The 17,553-nt window shown below is 38.1% G+C and overlaps 1 protein-coding gene across 5 annotated transcripts in view; it reads left to right on the top strand.

The window, feature by feature from the left end:
• Positions 1 to 17,553, top strand: part of Lmo7 (LIM domain 7) — a 178,446-nt gene that overhangs the window by 155,077 nt on the left and 5,816 nt on the right. For 4 of the 5 annotated variants that reach the window (XM_048341229.1, XM_048341232.1, XM_048341231.1 and 1 more), the window contains 11 exons: positions 555 to 716; positions 1,860 to 1,966; positions 3,165 to 3,225; positions 5,478 to 5,534; positions 7,900 to 7,925; positions 8,153 to 8,257; positions 9,259 to 9,351; positions 9,963 to 10,306; positions 11,169 to 11,234; positions 13,680 to 13,729; positions 16,144 to 16,357. In XM_048341229.1, the coding sequence (XP_048197186.1) occupies positions 555 to 716; positions 1,860 to 1,966; positions 3,165 to 3,225; positions 5,478 to 5,534; positions 7,900 to 7,925; positions 8,153 to 8,257; positions 9,259 to 9,351; positions 9,963 to 10,306; positions 11,169 to 11,234; positions 13,680 to 13,729; positions 16,144 to 16,357 (1,285 nt within the window). Of the gene's footprint in view, positions 1 to 554; positions 717 to 1,778; positions 1,967 to 3,164; positions 3,226 to 5,477; positions 5,535 to 7,899; positions 7,926 to 8,152; positions 8,258 to 9,258; positions 9,352 to 9,962; positions 10,307 to 11,168; positions 11,235 to 13,679; positions 13,730 to 16,143; positions 16,358 to 17,553 lie in introns of all 5 variants that reach the window. The other variant, XM_048341230.1, reaches the window with a different exon arrangement.

The raw sequence follows: 17,553 nt of genomic DNA, 5'->3' as shown, positions 1-17,553 counted from the left end.
CATATCTTAGCTATGCAAGATAGCATGTTAACATTTTTTTTTAATTTCAAGATTGCATCATTTAGATAATGGTACTTACAGCAGTAAGTTTTTTTAAAAATTCTAAGTAATTGTACAAAGAAGTTACAATGAGCACAATGCTTCTTGATCAATGCCGTCCTTCCCATTGCTCTCTCTGACAGCCATAATTTTTTAACACTTTTAAATGGCTGTGTTTTCTTCTATTCCCATAGTGCACATGTAAGCTCAATTAAAGTGCAATTTATTTCATGTTTTTAATTTAGAAATAGTAAAAAAAGAAAGTCCTCTGTAGGCTAACAACATTTTATTAACTAGTTGAACATTACCATTTGTCCTTTCAGCATTAAAGAATAGATAAATGCTGTAGAATAAAAACTCATCCATTAGTTTATATGTCTTTGATGCTCACATACTCGAAAATTCAGTGTTTCTGATCTATCTGAAAACAATGAGAAATTGTCAAATAAAATTGAGAAGCCATGACTGGTAGATCATGTGGGGGTTTCATTTGCTTTTGTATTTACATTGTTTAGGTGGCCCTGCAGAGATTTCTCAGCTGCAGGTAGATGATGAAATTATTGCTCTCAACAACACCAAGTTTTCATACAACGATACAAAAGAGTGGGAGGAAACCATGGCGAATGCTCGAGAAACTGGAAACCTAGTGATGGATATCAGACGCTATGGAAAGTCTGGTGAGTGTAGCTTGCCACTGTGTCTGCCTTTCTAAACTGGGAAACTGGTCTTTGACAAGTTTTGTAACCCTTTGCTTTAATAACTTTTTTATTTTCTTTTTGGGGGGCTTATAAGTGTCTTATGTTGGGAGAAAACTTGAGCAACATGTCTGGCTGTTCTGTCTGAACACTCTTCACTAGCAAATTCTCTGAATTCTGCATCATATGATTGACTTATACAGTGATCTGACTGAATGTAAATATCAGCTAAAGGCAAATGTAAATGTGAAGTAGCAATTAATTATGAATGTTATTAGCAAAAACCATGGTATGGCTTACCTTTGTAGCTCCATTGGTATTTGATTAACATGGTAGGCTATATTCCTATTATTTGATCTTGAGAAACTTCCAGTATACCTGTTCTGTTTTTGTACTGGGGTATAAACTTAGGGCCTTTCATTCTTATTTTATTTTTGCTTCAGGCTAGTACTCGACCACTTGAGTCAAACCCACTTTCCACATTTTTTAGTTTTTATTTCTTTTGTTGTAGTTGCTGGTTTTTGTTTTGTTTTGTCTTGTTCTGCCAGTCCTGGGGCTTGAACTCAGGGCCTGAGCATTGTCCCTGGCTTCTTTTCGCTCAAGGCTAGCACTTTACCTCTTGAGCCACAGCACCACTTCTGGCTTTTTGTATATATGTGGTGCTGAGGAATCGAACCCAGGGCTTCATGTATGTGAAGCAAGCACTTTACCACTAGGCCATATTCCCAGCCGTGTAGTTGCTGTTTGTGGAGGAGGACACTATGTCTCTCCAGACCTACCAGTGTATGATGCCTAAATAGAACATCTTCCTGTCTGAAGGAAAGTTTCAGGAAATTTGCTAGTTCCTTAATGACTAATGTGACTTAACCTTTGTGTTTGGGGATGCTGGTCTGTTGGAAAGAGCCCTTAACTCATTTATTTTCCATTCTTCTTGATTAGCTTGTCTGTGTTTCTATGTGTGTATTTTGTATCTGTGCATTCAGTAACTTTATTCTTTCTACTTCACCGTGTATATGTACCCATTGATCTTCATGGGCCAATCAGACTGGGGCAAAGACCAATCTTCCCTACCATTTACACGGCATAAAACCCTCAATCTCACCAGTATGGCTACCAAAATTATAGGTTCACCCGAAACAAAGTGGATTGATACAACCTCTGGAATTTATAACTCGGACAAGTCTTTAAGTCTATCCATGACAACTGATTTCTCTGAAAGCCTTCAGAGTCCTGTAAGTATCTTGAGAAATGGAAGTATTTGCATAGACGAGATTGTAAATGGGGTAGAGGATTCATCTTGTTTGAACAATTTTGATGGTACTTTAAGGAAACACATGAATAAGGTGATTTATCTTCAAGAGAGTAAGATGTAGTTTTAAAAAAACTATAATGTGCTAATCATCATTGTGTGCAATTAGTGAGCTAGGGAATGGAAACATCAAAAGATCCCATAATGCAGTTCTGTAGGTATTTCCCACCAATCTTTCATCTTTAAAACCTTCTCTCAGATCTTTATGAACATGAAGTAGCAATTATGTAAAATTATACAGTGTAACTTCTGCATGCATTCTTTAGTCTCCACTCGCAAAGTATAGTCATTGTGTGCAATATGAAACCCGAAGCATCTGACTTATGTGGGTGAATTTAATAGGTAGACTTACATGTGTGATTAAAACATAATCGTTCCATTAACTGATTTGAAATTATAATGCAGAAGTTTTTCTAGGTGTCAAAGCAATATATTTTTATTACAAGCTTTGAAAAAATGTTTTTATTTCTCAGATGAATTCTTCACCTAACTTAATTTGAAATTCTGTTTATTTCATCTATTTTTTTTTTGTAGTGCTGAACCTCAGTCACAGGGCACTCTACCCCTGAGATATATCTGAGCTATATTTATTTATTTATATTTTATTTTATTGATAGATTACTTTTTCAGGCAGAGTCTGGCTTTAAGGTTCAGGTTGTCCTTGAGGTTATACTCTTCCTGTCACAGCCTCCTAAGTGCTGGGATTCCTTCTATGAATCATCATTCCTTGAAAGATTTTTAACCAAATACAACTTTATTTCATAAGGAAATGTTGGTATGTTTTTAGGAAAGATGTAAACACTAATTCCACATGACTGATTTGGTTACTCATAAATAAAATACAAATGGATTAATGATTATTTTGTTCATCATTTTTCTTAGACTAGTAATGACTGATGAAACTTAAGGCCATCCTTGCTGTAGCCAGTCATTAATCTTTCACAAGTATTGGAAAGCAATGAAACAAGGTTAATTTTTGACTGCAGGTTCAAGCCATAAAGAATGACCAATAGCCTGAAAACCCTATCTTGTTATAAGATATTTTCACTAATGAGAATTGCATTATTTAAGTCTAATGTCCAATGGGAAATAACATTAATTAGCCTTTTTGTCTTTTATAGTATACTGAACCAAAAGAAATCAATGGAATTCATGATGAAAGCAACACTTTAGAATCAAAAGGTAACACTGTTACTACTTACATTTGCATATAGGAAAAGTCTTAGCTCTCAAGTTCTGCTATAAAAATGAATGTCTGTCCCGGTGCTGGTGGCTCACACCTGTAATCCTAGCTACTCAGGAGGCTGAGACCTGAGGATCACAGTTCAAAGCCAGTCTGGGCAGACTCTTATCTCCAGTAAACTACTGAGAAAAATCTGGAAGTGGCGCTGGTGGCTCAAATGGTAGAACACTATATCTGTGAATAAAAGAGAAAAGCAGCCCCTCTTCAAGTTGAACTTAAAGATTAGGTAGCACACAGATCCAGTGTCCACTGAGGGCATTCAGTTCCAGTGCTGTTGAACATTCAGGAAATGCAAACAAAATATTGACAGGACCTTCCTGAGTTCTGGGGGCCCCTGAGCTTAAGCCAAATAAGAACAGGTTTTCCTAAGTCTGGCCGCTTTCTGACTGTGGGATGTTGGTAAAGGGAATCTTTGTTAAATGCAAAATGATGAATGAAGTCTCCCTTTCCCGTTTATTGTTATGAAAGGGACAAGTGTCAGGCAGCTAATCTTCAAATGCCCACGGCAATGGCAGTTATTCATTCATACTCATTTGAAATGATAAAGAAGGCAAAGTAGTTAGGAAAATATTGGAGTTCTCCCTCCTCACTCTCTTCCTCCTCCTCTCAACCTAGAGGTAATTTTCCTCCTGTGTACTAGGTACTGTTTCTTGAACACAGAAAATAAATAAGGGGGCTGGGAATATGGCCTAGTGGCAAGAGTGCTTGCCTCGTACACATGAGGCCCTGGGTTCGATTCCTCAGCACCACATATACAGAAAATGGCCAGAAGTGGCGCTGTGGCTCAAGTGGCAGAGTGCTAACCTTGAGCAAAAAAGAAGCCAGGGACAGTGCTAAGGCCCTGAGTTCACGGCCCAGGACTGGCCAAAAAAAAGAAAAGAAAAGAAAAGAAATAAGAAGGGTCTGGTTCACAGAAGCAGGGAGCTAAACCCATAGAAGATGAAGTTTCGTTCATCATGAAATGAGGCTTCTTAAAGCACGGCTGGGCTTGCACAATGCTTTGGTGACATTGAAACCAAGTGTGCCTGTTTTGAATACATATGTCAAAGCTGATCTAGGACCATAAGCTTCCTTTTTCTTCCTGATAATTTATCCCTGTGTTTCATTTCTGATAGTATTAAGTGGTGATGTTTAACTTTTTTTTTTTTTTTTATTTTGGCCAGTCCTGGGCCTTGGACTCAGGGCTTGAGCACTGTCCCTGGCTTCTTTTTGCTCAAGGCTAGCACTCTGCCACTTGAGCCACAGTGCCGCTTCTGGCCGTTTTCTGTATATGTGGTGCTGGGGAATCGAACCTAGGGCCTCGTGTATCCGAGGCAGGCACTCTTGCCACTAGGCTATATCCCCAGCCCCATGTTTAACTTTTAAGTTGCCTTCTTTATCAAAAGAATTTTTAAAACAAATCTTGCTTATATTTTCCCCCATAATCCTAAATAGGTGGCAATCCCGGTCCTGACTTGCTAGTGGGTCAGGTAGAGCTAATAATAAAAACACCCAAGTCTCTAGTGATAATAGAGATACTCAAAGCCTTGTCCTTTGAAGGTTTAGTTTAAATAGCTAACCACCAATGGAAATCCACTGATAATCACATTTACATCTTATTTTATAGTCTTGTAGGAGTCATGTGTTTCTCTTTTCTTTCTGAATGGATTCTGTTTAAGTTAGTAACTATATAGTCTAGGGTAAAATATTATAGTTAAAAATCTTAATTTTAGTATTTGACTTTTTATTTATTTTACTATTTGACTTGCTTTTAAACATCTTATTAATCTTATCATCTTCTTCTTCCCTAGTAGTTTTGAGTATCTATGTTTATCAGTGTTGTGAAAACTCTTCAATAGAGATTATTTTGGATTGATTTACCTAAGTTAAAAATAAAAAGGGGTTATTTTCTTTTCTCTGAAACTCTTGCATGGATGGTATGGTTTTCATAGCTATGAAAGTTTAATGTTAGCTACTAAAATTATTAATAAACATTTGTTCATTTTATTAATTCAAATGTTGTGTAGTCTACTAAGATTAATGTGTCTGTCAGAAATAACTTGTATCTTCTATGGCTGTCAGTTTGGTCCTTAAAAATAATGTTGCTAGAGTTTGGTAAGGTGTTTTAAGTATTGTTTAGTTTTACCAGTGGTGAGAAATGAAAATGAATGTGATGTGGTATATTTACTTTTTGTTTTTATTTTCCAATTAGCATCTGAGCCTATTTCTTTGAAAAACTTAAAAAGACGATCACAATTTTTTGAACAAGGTAAACCACAATGCTAACCATTCATTGCCTTTGATGGACTTGTTCTGTCTTTCCACTTTGCCTCATGGTTTGTGGTTCTGGGCACTGAGACTCTTCGATTTGGCTCTCATTATGACCACGCAACATAACCCATTTCCATTCTTTCCCTAGGAGCTGCAGGCTTTTCTTACAGTTCATGGGTCTACCTCTGTGGTAATGGGTCTTTGTGTGTCCCTTGTATAGCTCTAAAGATGTTCTCTCTTTTAACTTTGTGAAAAAAACCCAAAACACTGAGATGCTGTTAAACACACATGTCTTCCCACTGGGTAACAGTAAGAAATGAGGAAATTCATTTAAGCCTTACTGCTTCCTCTACTGTGTATCATAGTAGATTACACCAACATGCAATTTGTCCATCGTATTACATTAAACCTGTTTTTGGTTGTGGAAGATATTAATAAAGAACAATTGTGCTCGGCACCAATGGCCCATGCATGTACTCTTACCTAATTTGGGGGGCCGAGATTGTGAAGTTCACAGTTCCAGGTTGGGCCTGGGCATAAATGTGAAACCTTTTATTTTTTTTTAAACCAATAGTTGGACATATGTGTTAGTGTGCTCCTGTCATCCTAGCTGGATGAGAATTATAAATAGGTGGGGCGTGGTCCATACTGGTCTAGGCATACACTTAAGATTCTACTTTTTTTTAAAGGACTGGGGGCATAGTTCAAGAGGCAGAGTGCCTGCTTAGCAAGCACAAGGCCCCAAGTTCATCTTCCCACAGCCACCAAAAAAAACAAAAACAAGAGCAAGAACAGTGGCATTTAGCTGCCAGGGAATGGTGGCTTTAGTGTGTCGAATTGACTGCTTTGTTGACTTTCAAGTGCATTCAAAATCAATAAATTTTGATTGCCACTGATGATTTACAAATGCTCCATGTTGGTGTAGTTTGGCAGGGCTGCCGAGGAAGTGTGCTGCATGCCACAGTTTCACCCCTTCACGTTTGTCCAGTGCTCTGTCACTTGAATGGGTGCTCTCTCTTCAACTCTGATGAGGAACTTAAAAGTAATACCTAACATTTTAGATGCAGTGGCTAGCATAGATGGTACTGGTACTGTCTAAAATGTTAGTGTTTCTTTTAAGGTTAATGAACCATGTCTAAACCCGCCTTGTAACATGATACTTACTGGGTTTGTGTCTTTGTGTTCACTGTCTAGGTAAGTTCTCTTTTTGACCAGCAGCAGCAGGTCAACAGGAACAGTAGCTCTGCATGTCTATTTGTGTCTGTATCTGTAGTGGTTTTAATTCAAATTTTTAATTAAACTCCTGTTTTCCTATGGCTATTTAATTGAAATGGTATTATATTCCTAATGCAAATTGGCCTAAACAAAATAATTCCTTTTCTTTCTGTGCTCTAATTTTCTTTTGGCTTCTCATCCATGGGCTGTTTTAGGGCAGCATATTTTTCTAAAGCTTGAAGAGATTTTTCTTAAAATATATATGAGTGATTTGTTTGTGAGCTGTAGTATTCAGGAAAAGTTAAAACACTGCTGGTGTACTGAATATAATTTTTAAAATAATTGCCAACATATACCACACACACATACACACACACAAACACATATACATACTTCTGTAAGCCTCCTAAGGATAAAAGGAATCATGTCTGCATGTTTACACATGATTCTTGAATAGAAAAGGAGAAATGTTCTTCAAAAGGTTTGTTTTAGTGGCATATTTATTAAAAGTAGCTCAACAGCAAAGGGACTTGAAAAATATGGCATGTAGTTGTTTCATTGTGGTTGAATAAATATAACTAGATTTGATAGATTATGTAATATTTGAGTTTTATTTTTTATTTTTGCCAAGCAGATAATGCCCAATTTGGTGATATAACCTTGAAACCCGTATAGAGGCATTCATCTCCAGCTTTGGGGATGCCATTGGCACTTGTGGCTTACCTTTGTATTACTCACTTTGAGTTTAGAAGATAAAGAAAATGGAGCTGGAGGGAGAGAAGGCTTACTGATTGCTAGTTTAAAAAGTTGATGTCAAAGGTGCTGGTAATCCTAGCTACTCGGGAGGATGAGTTCTAAGGATGGTGGCTTGAAGCCCGCCTGCCTGGACAAGGAAGTCCATGAGATTCTTATCTCCAGTTAATCACCAGAAAAGCCAGACGTGGAGCTGTGGCTCAAGTGGTAGGGGATAGGCCCTGAGTTCAAGCCAAATATTGGTATGCTACCCCCCCCCCCACACCATGTTAATGGCATTTCATATAATAGCATAGAGAGAACTAGTGATATAACTCTGAAAGAAATTATTTGGTAGAAATGGAAAGACTTACTTTGTATTTTTCTTCTCTCCTTGCTCATATGCTGGAATGCAGGAAGCTCTGATTCTGTGGTTCCTGATGTAAGTAATATTCATTTTTCATTGGAAATAAATATGGAGAGGGGTTTGGAGAGACAAAATTAGTCCTCCAGAGTATTGCTTTTGCATTCTGTTTTTATTTGCATAAGGGTGGTCAAGTAGTAATTCTTTCAAGTTGAAAAAGACTGACTCTGAAAAGGATAGCTCTACTTGCCTGGTGCCCTAGTATGTTGATTTTTGTTTGTATATCTTCTCTGATCACGGGTTAGCTTCCTGTTCCAACTCTCAGTGCCCCGAGTCGCTGGGCATGGGATCAAGAAGAGGAGCGAAAGCGGCAGGAGAGGTGGCAGAAGGAGCAGGACCGCCTGCTGCAGGTAGTACTGGCAGACCAGGGGGCAGGGAAAGTAGGCTTCATTGACCATGTCAACAAGCATTAATGAGCAGATTTTGTTCGGTGCTAGTGGCACCTGCTTATAATCCTAGCTATTTAGGGAGCTGGGATCTGAAGAGTGAAGTTTGAAATCAGCTTTAGGCAGGGAAGTTTTTATGATTTTTTTTTTTTTTTTTTTTTTTTTTTGCCAGTCCTGGGCCTTGGACTCAGGGCCTGAGCACTGTCCCTGGCTTCTTCCCGCTCAAGGCTAGCACTCTGCCACTTGAGCCACAGCGCCGCTTCTGGCCGTTTTCTGTATATGTGGTGCTGGGGAATCGAACCTAGGGCCTCGTGTATCCGAGGCAGGCACTCTTGCCACTAGGCTATATCCCCAGCCCTTATGATTTTTATCTATGGCTCAAGTGGTAGAATGCCCCAGCCTTGAGTAAAAAATTTAAAGGACAGTGCCTAGTCCCTGAGATCAAGCTCCAGTACCAGCACCCAAAAACAAAGAGGAAAATTTATTATTATTATTATTTATTATTTATTATTTATATTTGGTGGCACTGGAGATTAGACTCAAGAGCCTTGTGCTTTCTATCAATAAACCATGTCATTGTCCTTTGCTTTTAGTTTGTTTTTGAGATAGTCTTGTGCTAATCTTGCCTGGCCAGTCTTAGTTCACGATCCTCCTATGTGTCCCCGGTAGCTGGCATTACAGACAAATGCCACCATACCAGCCAAATTCTGAAAAGCAAAACAAAACCAACCCTGTTTTAATGAATTCCATGAGAACAAGGGGAGTCACATGTCAAATGTGGCATGTTTATCTCTCATTTTAGTTCAATAGAAGCTCTTTTCTGCTTTCAGGACTAAGACCTGATTGGTTAAACGAAAGTAAAATCAGTTTTTAAAGAGGGGAACTTTTAGAGATAGCAAAAGTATTAAAGATTCTTAACATGACAGGTTAATGTTGATTCATTAATATGCCCTATTTCCTCATAGGAAAAATACCAACGTGAGCAGGAGAAACTGAGGGAAGAGTGGCAAAGGGCTAAACAGGAGGCTGAGAGAGAGAATTCTAAGTATTTGAATGAGGTAGTGTTGAAATGTGACTTTTTGGCTCTCTTTCTGCTCTTTCATTTGGCAAAATCATCCAAGAAGCAAAACACCTCATTTCCCTCTCCTTTGAACCACATATTTACCTCTATAGCTTTTCGGAAGATATAATGAATTCTGGTGTATTTGCAGTTTTCTTTTGATCTTTTAGCTTTCCTCCTAAGTTTTCTATTATGTCATCAAGTAATTGTATCAACAGAACTTTAGTCTTCCTTTCTTCTAATGTCACTCAGATGACTCACAAGTTATTGGCTTGTCTCTGTTTTATGGGGGACGGTATGTCATTCTTACATATCCATACATTTTAATGCTATATTTCAATCAATTTCACTCCCTGTGTCCTTTCTTCTAAGAAATGGTATCTTCAAGAGATTTCCTTGTTCTATGTTCATAATAATCTATTTTGACAACATTCAATATTCTTTATTCTCTCAGCAGCCCCCCTTCCCACTAGTCCATTGTACAGCTTTATAGTGATGAACTTTACTTGATTAGAATTCTGGGCTGCTCTTAGCTCATCTGAAATGAAAACTGTACCTATATGACTGTAGCATTTGAGATGGCTTTCTCTTCTTTTCTTGACCACACAGGAGCTGATGGTCCTGAACTCAAACAACATTTCTCTGACCACACGGCAGCCCACTGTTTCCAGCTGGGAAGCCCCATGGAGTGAAGGCTCCAAGTCCTCAGACAGGGAAGGAAGCCGAGCAGGAGAGCAGGAGAGGAGCCACCAGGAAGAGGAGGTGGTTCACGAGGATCCAAGACAGAAGCTGCAGGAACAACTCATTCTTGAGCAAGAGAGGAAACTGAAGGAGCAGCAACAGATACAGGAAGAGCAGGAGCGGAAGCAGCATGAGGCCATTGAAGCACAGAAGCAGCAGGCAGAGAGAGAGAGAGAGAGGGAGACTTCGGTCAAAATATACCAGTATAGGAGGTCCGTACCATAGTCCTGGGGTAGCGGGGCCGGGGGTGGGGGCGGGTGGGATTGCGCAGTCTTGGCTTCACTATAGCCACCATCCTCTGTGCTGCCCCTACTGACCTCCTGGGTCTCTGTACCTTATCATCCTTGCTCTATGTGAACCCTGGCAGCCAGCAGAGTTAAGTTACCACAATTCCATTCTTGACTCTGCTATTGGCTTCTGGTCATATTAGGGCACATTCAAAAATAGAGTCATTCATGACTTGTTCAAGCTCCATGATGGCCCTTGTCTGCATTTTCCTGCTTACAATTCTGCCTCACACATACTCTTCTAGCCAACCTGGCTTCTTCATTCTGTAAAAACACCTGCATACTCTGCCCTGAATGTTTGCATTTTCTATTCTCTCTGCTTAAAGTCTTTCTTCGTATGCCTGTGTGTCTTATTCATCTTACTCAAGTATCTGCTCAAATGCCACCGTCTCACACTTTCTAGAACATCTGATTTTAAATATACACCTTATTTCTTCCCTACTCTTTCCGTCCATGTGCCAACTACCTGCTTTGTATTAATGCCTGCATTTGTTTGTCTGTTTCCCTACCTACCCCCAGTAAAATATAGTTGCTACAAGGCCAGTAAGTTTGTTTTTGTTCTGTAGTGTCACTCTAGAACATTCCTGGAGCATGGTATGTCCCCAATATATTTCATAAAGTAAGTGAATGAACGTATGAATATCAAATGTTGGCACTATTAAGTGGTTTTCTGCAAAGAGCATTTTCATGAAAAGGTTAGAATAAAAGTATTTTGATACTCTGTCTTGTAGTCAGGGGAGATCTTAAAGTTTATTATTTTGACTCTATCCCTCCCTCCACCTTTTAGACCTGTTGATTCTTATGATATACCAAAGAGAGAGGAAGAATCTTCAGGCTTGCTTCCTAGTGACAGGTATGTAAAACACTTCCTTTTATTTGCTTGGTAGTAATGGGGGTTTCAGAGGAATATTTCAGAGCTTACGTAGATGATGATTTTTGTTTAGCTGTTTGTCTTTTGTAGAGTACAAATAGAACTTGTGGGTTGATCTTTGTATCAACTAGTTTTTGCTGTGTAACAAATAACCCTATACTTTGGTCATGATTTTGTCAGTCATTTGTGTGTTCCGTTCACCTGGACAGTTCTTTTTGTTACCTGGGTTCACTACTAGTTATATAAGGTTAACTAAGTGGAGTTGGCAGATTGATAGCTGGAACAATGTAAACAGGTATGTTGGCAGTCTCTCAACATTCAGCAAGTCATTGTGGTCTTAAATGTTGGTTGGTCAAGGAAAGGAGAATTAGAGAGAGGATGGCAGACCCGAGTTAAATGACCAGCATAAGTTTACAGAGAGAAGAAAGGCCATAGACCCTTAGGGGAGGAAAAACATTACAAGAGCACTGGATACATGGGGAGAATGGTGACCTTTTTTTTTTTTTTTTTTGTAATTCACCATAACCTTTACTTAAAAATATTGATGAAGATGCATTGTATTTATCAACTGACATGTTGAATTGTAACCCCTTCATACAGCTACTTAACACTAATTAGAAAACATAAAATGGAGTATATAATCTTTACAATTTTTTATTTTAATTTTTTTTTGAGAGTATGTTGCGAGGTTAGTGTAGAATCACATAGGTCCTTCAGGCTGGCCTGGGGGGTACTTCCTACCTCAGCTTCTTAAGTGCTGGGATTACAGGCCTGCACTTTCATAAACCCACACTATTTGAAAAATTGCTAGCAGTTACTTGAGATTACTGCTGCAAAAGGGTTAGCCAAGGACATCTTCAGTAAGAATTGTAGAACTGCAGGTCATGATGAAGATAGGCTTTCACTCATCTGAAAAGTTATATGTTTAAAAAAGTTTTCCTCAATCATTGAGTTTTCATGTTTCAAGGTAATTTAAAAATGTTTTGTAATTTTGAAATCGCTAAGGGCTTCTGAACAGAGTTAATCTATAAATATTCAGTGTGGCATCATTAGCTTGTTCTTGTAGGGCTGAAATTCCTCCTTTAGAGCAAGGCTTATCTTAGCTATAAGATATCAGGAAAGACAAAACTAGGCAATCAGGCTGACTAGAAAGGATGCAGAGTGGGAAAAGGAAAGGAATAAATAGCTAGAAGAAAGTCTAGTGATAAATGGCTGTGTATAGTGAATCCCTTTAAGTAATTGTAGATTACTAAAATGTGTAAAGCTATGCTATGGTTTTAAAACTTTATGCAGCTCATTACCTGGAGAATAGATAATTTAAATGTAGGGAAAAGAATCTTAAGGAATCTTGGAAAATGCGAGAACCACCTCTAAGCAGTGCTGATGAAGACTGCCCCAGAGGAAATGAGTAGGAGTAATGTATGTGCATAGTTATGTATGCAGTCTATCATACCATGAATGAAGCCCTAGGTTCTATCCTCAGTACTGGAAAAAAGTAATAATGCATAGCATATACTATTATACAAAATGTACATGAATATGAACACACACATGTATATAATAGCATGCCACAACTGGAAAATATCTACATTTGTGAATCATTTTACTTATATGTACCAAAACAAAACACTTAGTATCAAATAATTGGCCTCAAACCCATGATCCTTCTATCTCTTCTTCCTAAGAAGTTGGGATTAAAGGCATGTACCACTACACTGAGTGTTATTAAATTCACTATTCCTAGTAGCATGAGAATAAGATTAGCAAGTGTTGATTTATATATCTAAAGATTAGGCACTTTCAGAAGTTGCCAGTGCAGTGTGCTTTAAATGCTAGGTCCTGTTTGAAATGCTAGGCTAGTATTTCATAAGCTGTGAACCTAGAATGATCAACAGTGTTATGGTGCCCCACATGTGGAAATCCTGATTCTGGGCCAGTGTGGAGGAGGCAGGGCCGTCTGATTCTGGGTGACCTGGTGGTGGATGCTTTGTGAGCCTGGTAAGGTTAAGATCTGGAGTGGAGTGAGCTTTGTCAGTAATCATTGTTTGAGCTGTTACATAAGCTAGAGAAGTATGGTTGTACATTAATGTCTATTTCTAGCATCTCACTCTTCGTTTTCTGCTAGTTGGCACAATGTGAAAAATTCCTTGGTTTAAAAATACAGTTCTCAGATGGAAAGGATGATAATTGATCAAGATACATTGCACTCATAAAATGACATGTAGAACTGGCCTCCTTCCCCTTTTTGCAGCTATTTAAAGATAATTAAAAAAAGGTATTGAGGAGAAAAATAGAATAGTTCTCAATAGACATAGGAAATACATCATCTGCTTGAAAACAACATCTTCAGTTTGGTATTTTTTACTTCAAAAATATGAAAAAAATGTTCTTATTAATGCATTGTACATAATATATTCTGTGTTTTAGGAGTAAATCCAGATCAACTACTGAACTGGATAACTACCCTACAAACAATGGTAACTATGATTTTCTTCTCTCTTTCAAATTTCTTCAGTCACAATTTATTTGTGCTATCACATGCTCTAATCAGTTTTTTTAAGGCAAGATATAGCAGGTTTATTAAAATAACAAAATATTTACTATGTTTAGTGTTTGGAAAATAACAACCCTGGTGTTTATTTTGGCGTTATGAAGGGAACAATTTGGGAGGTTAATGTGCTTGAAGTAGCTAATGCTGTGTATGGGAATTCTGCAGCGGATGGCTGGTGATTTCATCTGGCTGCTAAAGAAATGGGTCAGAAAATATTTATGCAGTATATCAAGGGACCTAACACTTATATACAAATGTGAAGTTCTATATTTAAATATATCAAAATATCAAAAAAAGGAAAGTGATGATGATTTCGCTAACTTTGTGAAAATAATTTGGAACCTGGGGTTGTTAGTATGAAGTGTGTGTGTGACGAACTTGCACACTTAAACTTCTATATCTAAGACAAAGCAACAAGCATCATTTCAGGCAGGGTTTGCACAAGTAGTTTCTGGGCAGTTTTACAAAGTGATGAAGGTCCAGGATTGAAGTGGATGGCCTTTCTCTCTTCCTCCCTCAGCTCTAGCCCATCATTGATGGGGGGTGGGAATCTAACCTCTTATTGACACTCATTTCTAGTTTATAAAAGAAATGAACAACAACAACAAAACCTAACGTTTCCATGTGTTGTCTTGCAATTGCTAAGAAGGAACTCTGTGAGCAAAACCTCTCTGTTAGCTGGAACTGAGTGGTAGTTAGGTGATAACTTCTGGTTGAAGCTTATAAAATTTATAATTTCCATTAGTATTTTTGGTCCTGTCTTTGCTCCTTTCCCTGAATATGTACAATATGCCATTGTCTTGGCTTAAATTGCAGCATTTTTGTTTTGTTGTTGTTCTTCAGGAACTTAGTGAAATGCTTTACTATGATCTGTCATCAGCTCTCTAAAGTCAACTTATCAGATACTTTCTGATAAGGTTATTCAGGTCTTTCGGCCTTTCCCTGATTGGATTTTCCATCTCTTTCACCCCGAACTTTACCCTAGCCATCATTAAAATAGAATATGTTCTGCTCTAACATGACCTACTAGTGCAGTAACTGTGATTGTTTAGAAACAGCTGGCTCATAATTCTGCTTTGTACCTAGTCTTGTTATTTTTATTTTTAGTATGTTTTCTCCCCTCTACTAACCAGTTGTAAGATCCTGAAGTGCAGCCAATAGAAATCATTAAATATTTGATGGAAAACTTAGGACTTTGTGAAATAGAAAATATTTTATGTAAAACCTAATGAAATTGATAACCTGTCCTACACTTGAATGAGTATGAGAAGACCTGCTCATTGCTGATTGGAAGAGAACTAAAGCACAGAGCAACCACAGACTTTGAAAGAATGAATCTATAGAAAGAAAGGAAATGAATCCATAGATAGAATTTCCTCCTACAAACAAAGTCTGGCATGATACTTGAAAGTTGTGGATATATATATATACACACACACATATATATGAAAATAATTATCAAATTCAAGAGACAAAGCCCTCATCATTAGTAAACTCAGCATTCAAGTTATATGTTTTTCAGAATAGTAACAAATGTGATAACTTTTGTTCCAAATATCCATTTTAGGTAATAAATATGCTCTGATTCTGATAAACTTGTTTTATAATGTATACCAAGAACACTTGGGCCATGTCATTCAGGCATAAATCCAGTTGTATTGTCTCTCTCTCTTCCAGTTTATTTTTTTGTTGTTGTTGGTCATGGTGCTCGAACTCGGGGCCTGAGCATTGTCCCTGAGTTATTTTTCTCAAGGCTGTGCTCTACCACTTTGAGCCACAGTGCCACTTCTGGTTTTAGGGTGGTTAATTGGAAATAAGAGTCTCACAGATTTTCCTGCCCAGGATGGCTTTGAACCATGATCCTCAGATCTCAGCTTCCTGTGTCGCTAGGATTTAAAAGCATCAGCTATCAGCAACAAGCAAGTTTTTTTTTTTTTTAAAGGAAAACATTCCTGTTTCCTTGCCTAATTGTCACAGCAAGCATTCTATATATGTGCTTAACTGATTGAATTTAGGAAGGAAGAAAAAAATAAAAGACAACACTGTTTCTAGATGAATGTTTTGTAACTGGACATTGCTGGAATGAGTACTTGTTCTTTACTTTTGTAGGCAGCCTCTGGGTTCTTCCCCAATGCGTTCTCCAAGGTGCTTCAGGTGTGGGACTAGAACTTGCGGAATTAGGAAGCACATAGTTGCTGTTTGTTCTCACACAGCCACCTCACTGGACATGGGAAACATTAGCACGTGTGCACAATGGCTCATATGAACTATCCTGGGCAGTATATCCACTACCTTATTTTCCATATTATTCCTAAAATTTTTGCTGTGCTTTTAATTTAGGAAGCAGCAAACATTTAGACCAAATTGGAAGCGCTAGCTTTTCACAGAAGAGCTCCAGGAAGGATCCAGTCCCCTCAGGGGCAGAGCTGGAGAGACAGCAAATCCTCCAGGAAATGAGAAAGAGAACCTCCCTCCACAATGACAACAGCTGGATCCGGCAGCGCAGCTCCAGTGTGAATAAAGAGCCAATTTGTCTGCCTGGGATGATGAGAAGGTAAGAGCCTGAAGGACTTGCTTCCTCTCTGCTGGGCAGGCCAATAGCCATGCATGATGGCCATTGGGACAGGAGAAAAATCTTCTTTTGCCTTTCAGCTTACTTAAGGTTTAAGGAGAGAGGGGGAAATAGGAAAAAGTCATTGGGAGTTTGTATGTGTCAGGCACTAGCCAGGTACAAACATCTGTCACAACTTAGAGTTACCTTTGGTAGATCAGTATTGATTGTAGTATCCGTTTTTAGAGAGTCTTCTAAAAGTTGTATTTAAGTTAGCGTTGAGCTAAATGCAATGTATTCATTTTCAGGGAAATGGACCTCGAACAGTTGTTGAGATTTAGGGTTCTGGGTGGTAAAATAACGATCACCTCCACCTCTCAAGATTCATGTGAGAGTCAGAACAACTTAGATTTGAAAGCTAGGACCGCCTGCACTGGGTCCTCCTAATGACGAGCTAACTTCTGTGAGATTAAAAGTATCTTGTCTAAATTGAGAGGTAATAGTTTACACCTATCATTTTAGCTATTCAGGGGGTTGAAATCTGAGGATTGAGGTTCAGAGCCAACCTGGGTAGAAATCTCTGTGAGACTCTTATATAAGAAATGTACCCAAGGCCTAATGTATGAAATTGTAACCTCTCTGTACATCACTTTGACAATAAATAAGAAAAAAAAAAGCTGGAAGTGGAGTTACAGTTCAAATGGTAGAGCACTTGTCTTGAATATAAAAGTCAAGTAAAAGCCTGAGGTCCTGAGTTCAAGTCCCAGTACCAACACACACACAAAGGTATCTCATCTAGAGCTGTGAAGATTAAGGTTAAGGTTACTACTTTGGCAGAAATGTCTAGCTTAGTTCATCTTTTCAATTGCTTCAAATGAATTTTTGGGTGAATTATAAAAGTCTTTAAGATCTATAGGTTTCCATTATTAAAACATTTAAGGGATAAATAAAAATGTTCTCATTCAAAATTATTTTCACCTTAGTTGGCATTTATTCTTTTATCAAAACACCAAGCAAATAAAAATGACAGTTGCTTGAAATGTGAAATGTTTAACACCATCCATGATGAAGAACAGCTTACTTGTTAAAGTAATTTTAGACGTAACTCAGAGTCTTACTTGCCTGGGAAGTGTGTAATCTGCAGTTCATCTTCCAGTGGCCACACGTATGTGTTGAGTAGATTTCTCATTGAAGAGCTT

This window comes from Perognathus longimembris, chromosome 3, assembly GCF_023159225.1.
Source record: "Perognathus longimembris pacificus isolate PPM17 chromosome 3, ASM2315922v1, whole genome shotgun sequence".
NCBI lineage: Eukaryota > Metazoa > Chordata > Mammalia > Rodentia > Heteromyidae > Perognathus > Perognathus longimembris.
This window is presented reverse-complemented; position numbering and strand designations above follow the sequence as displayed.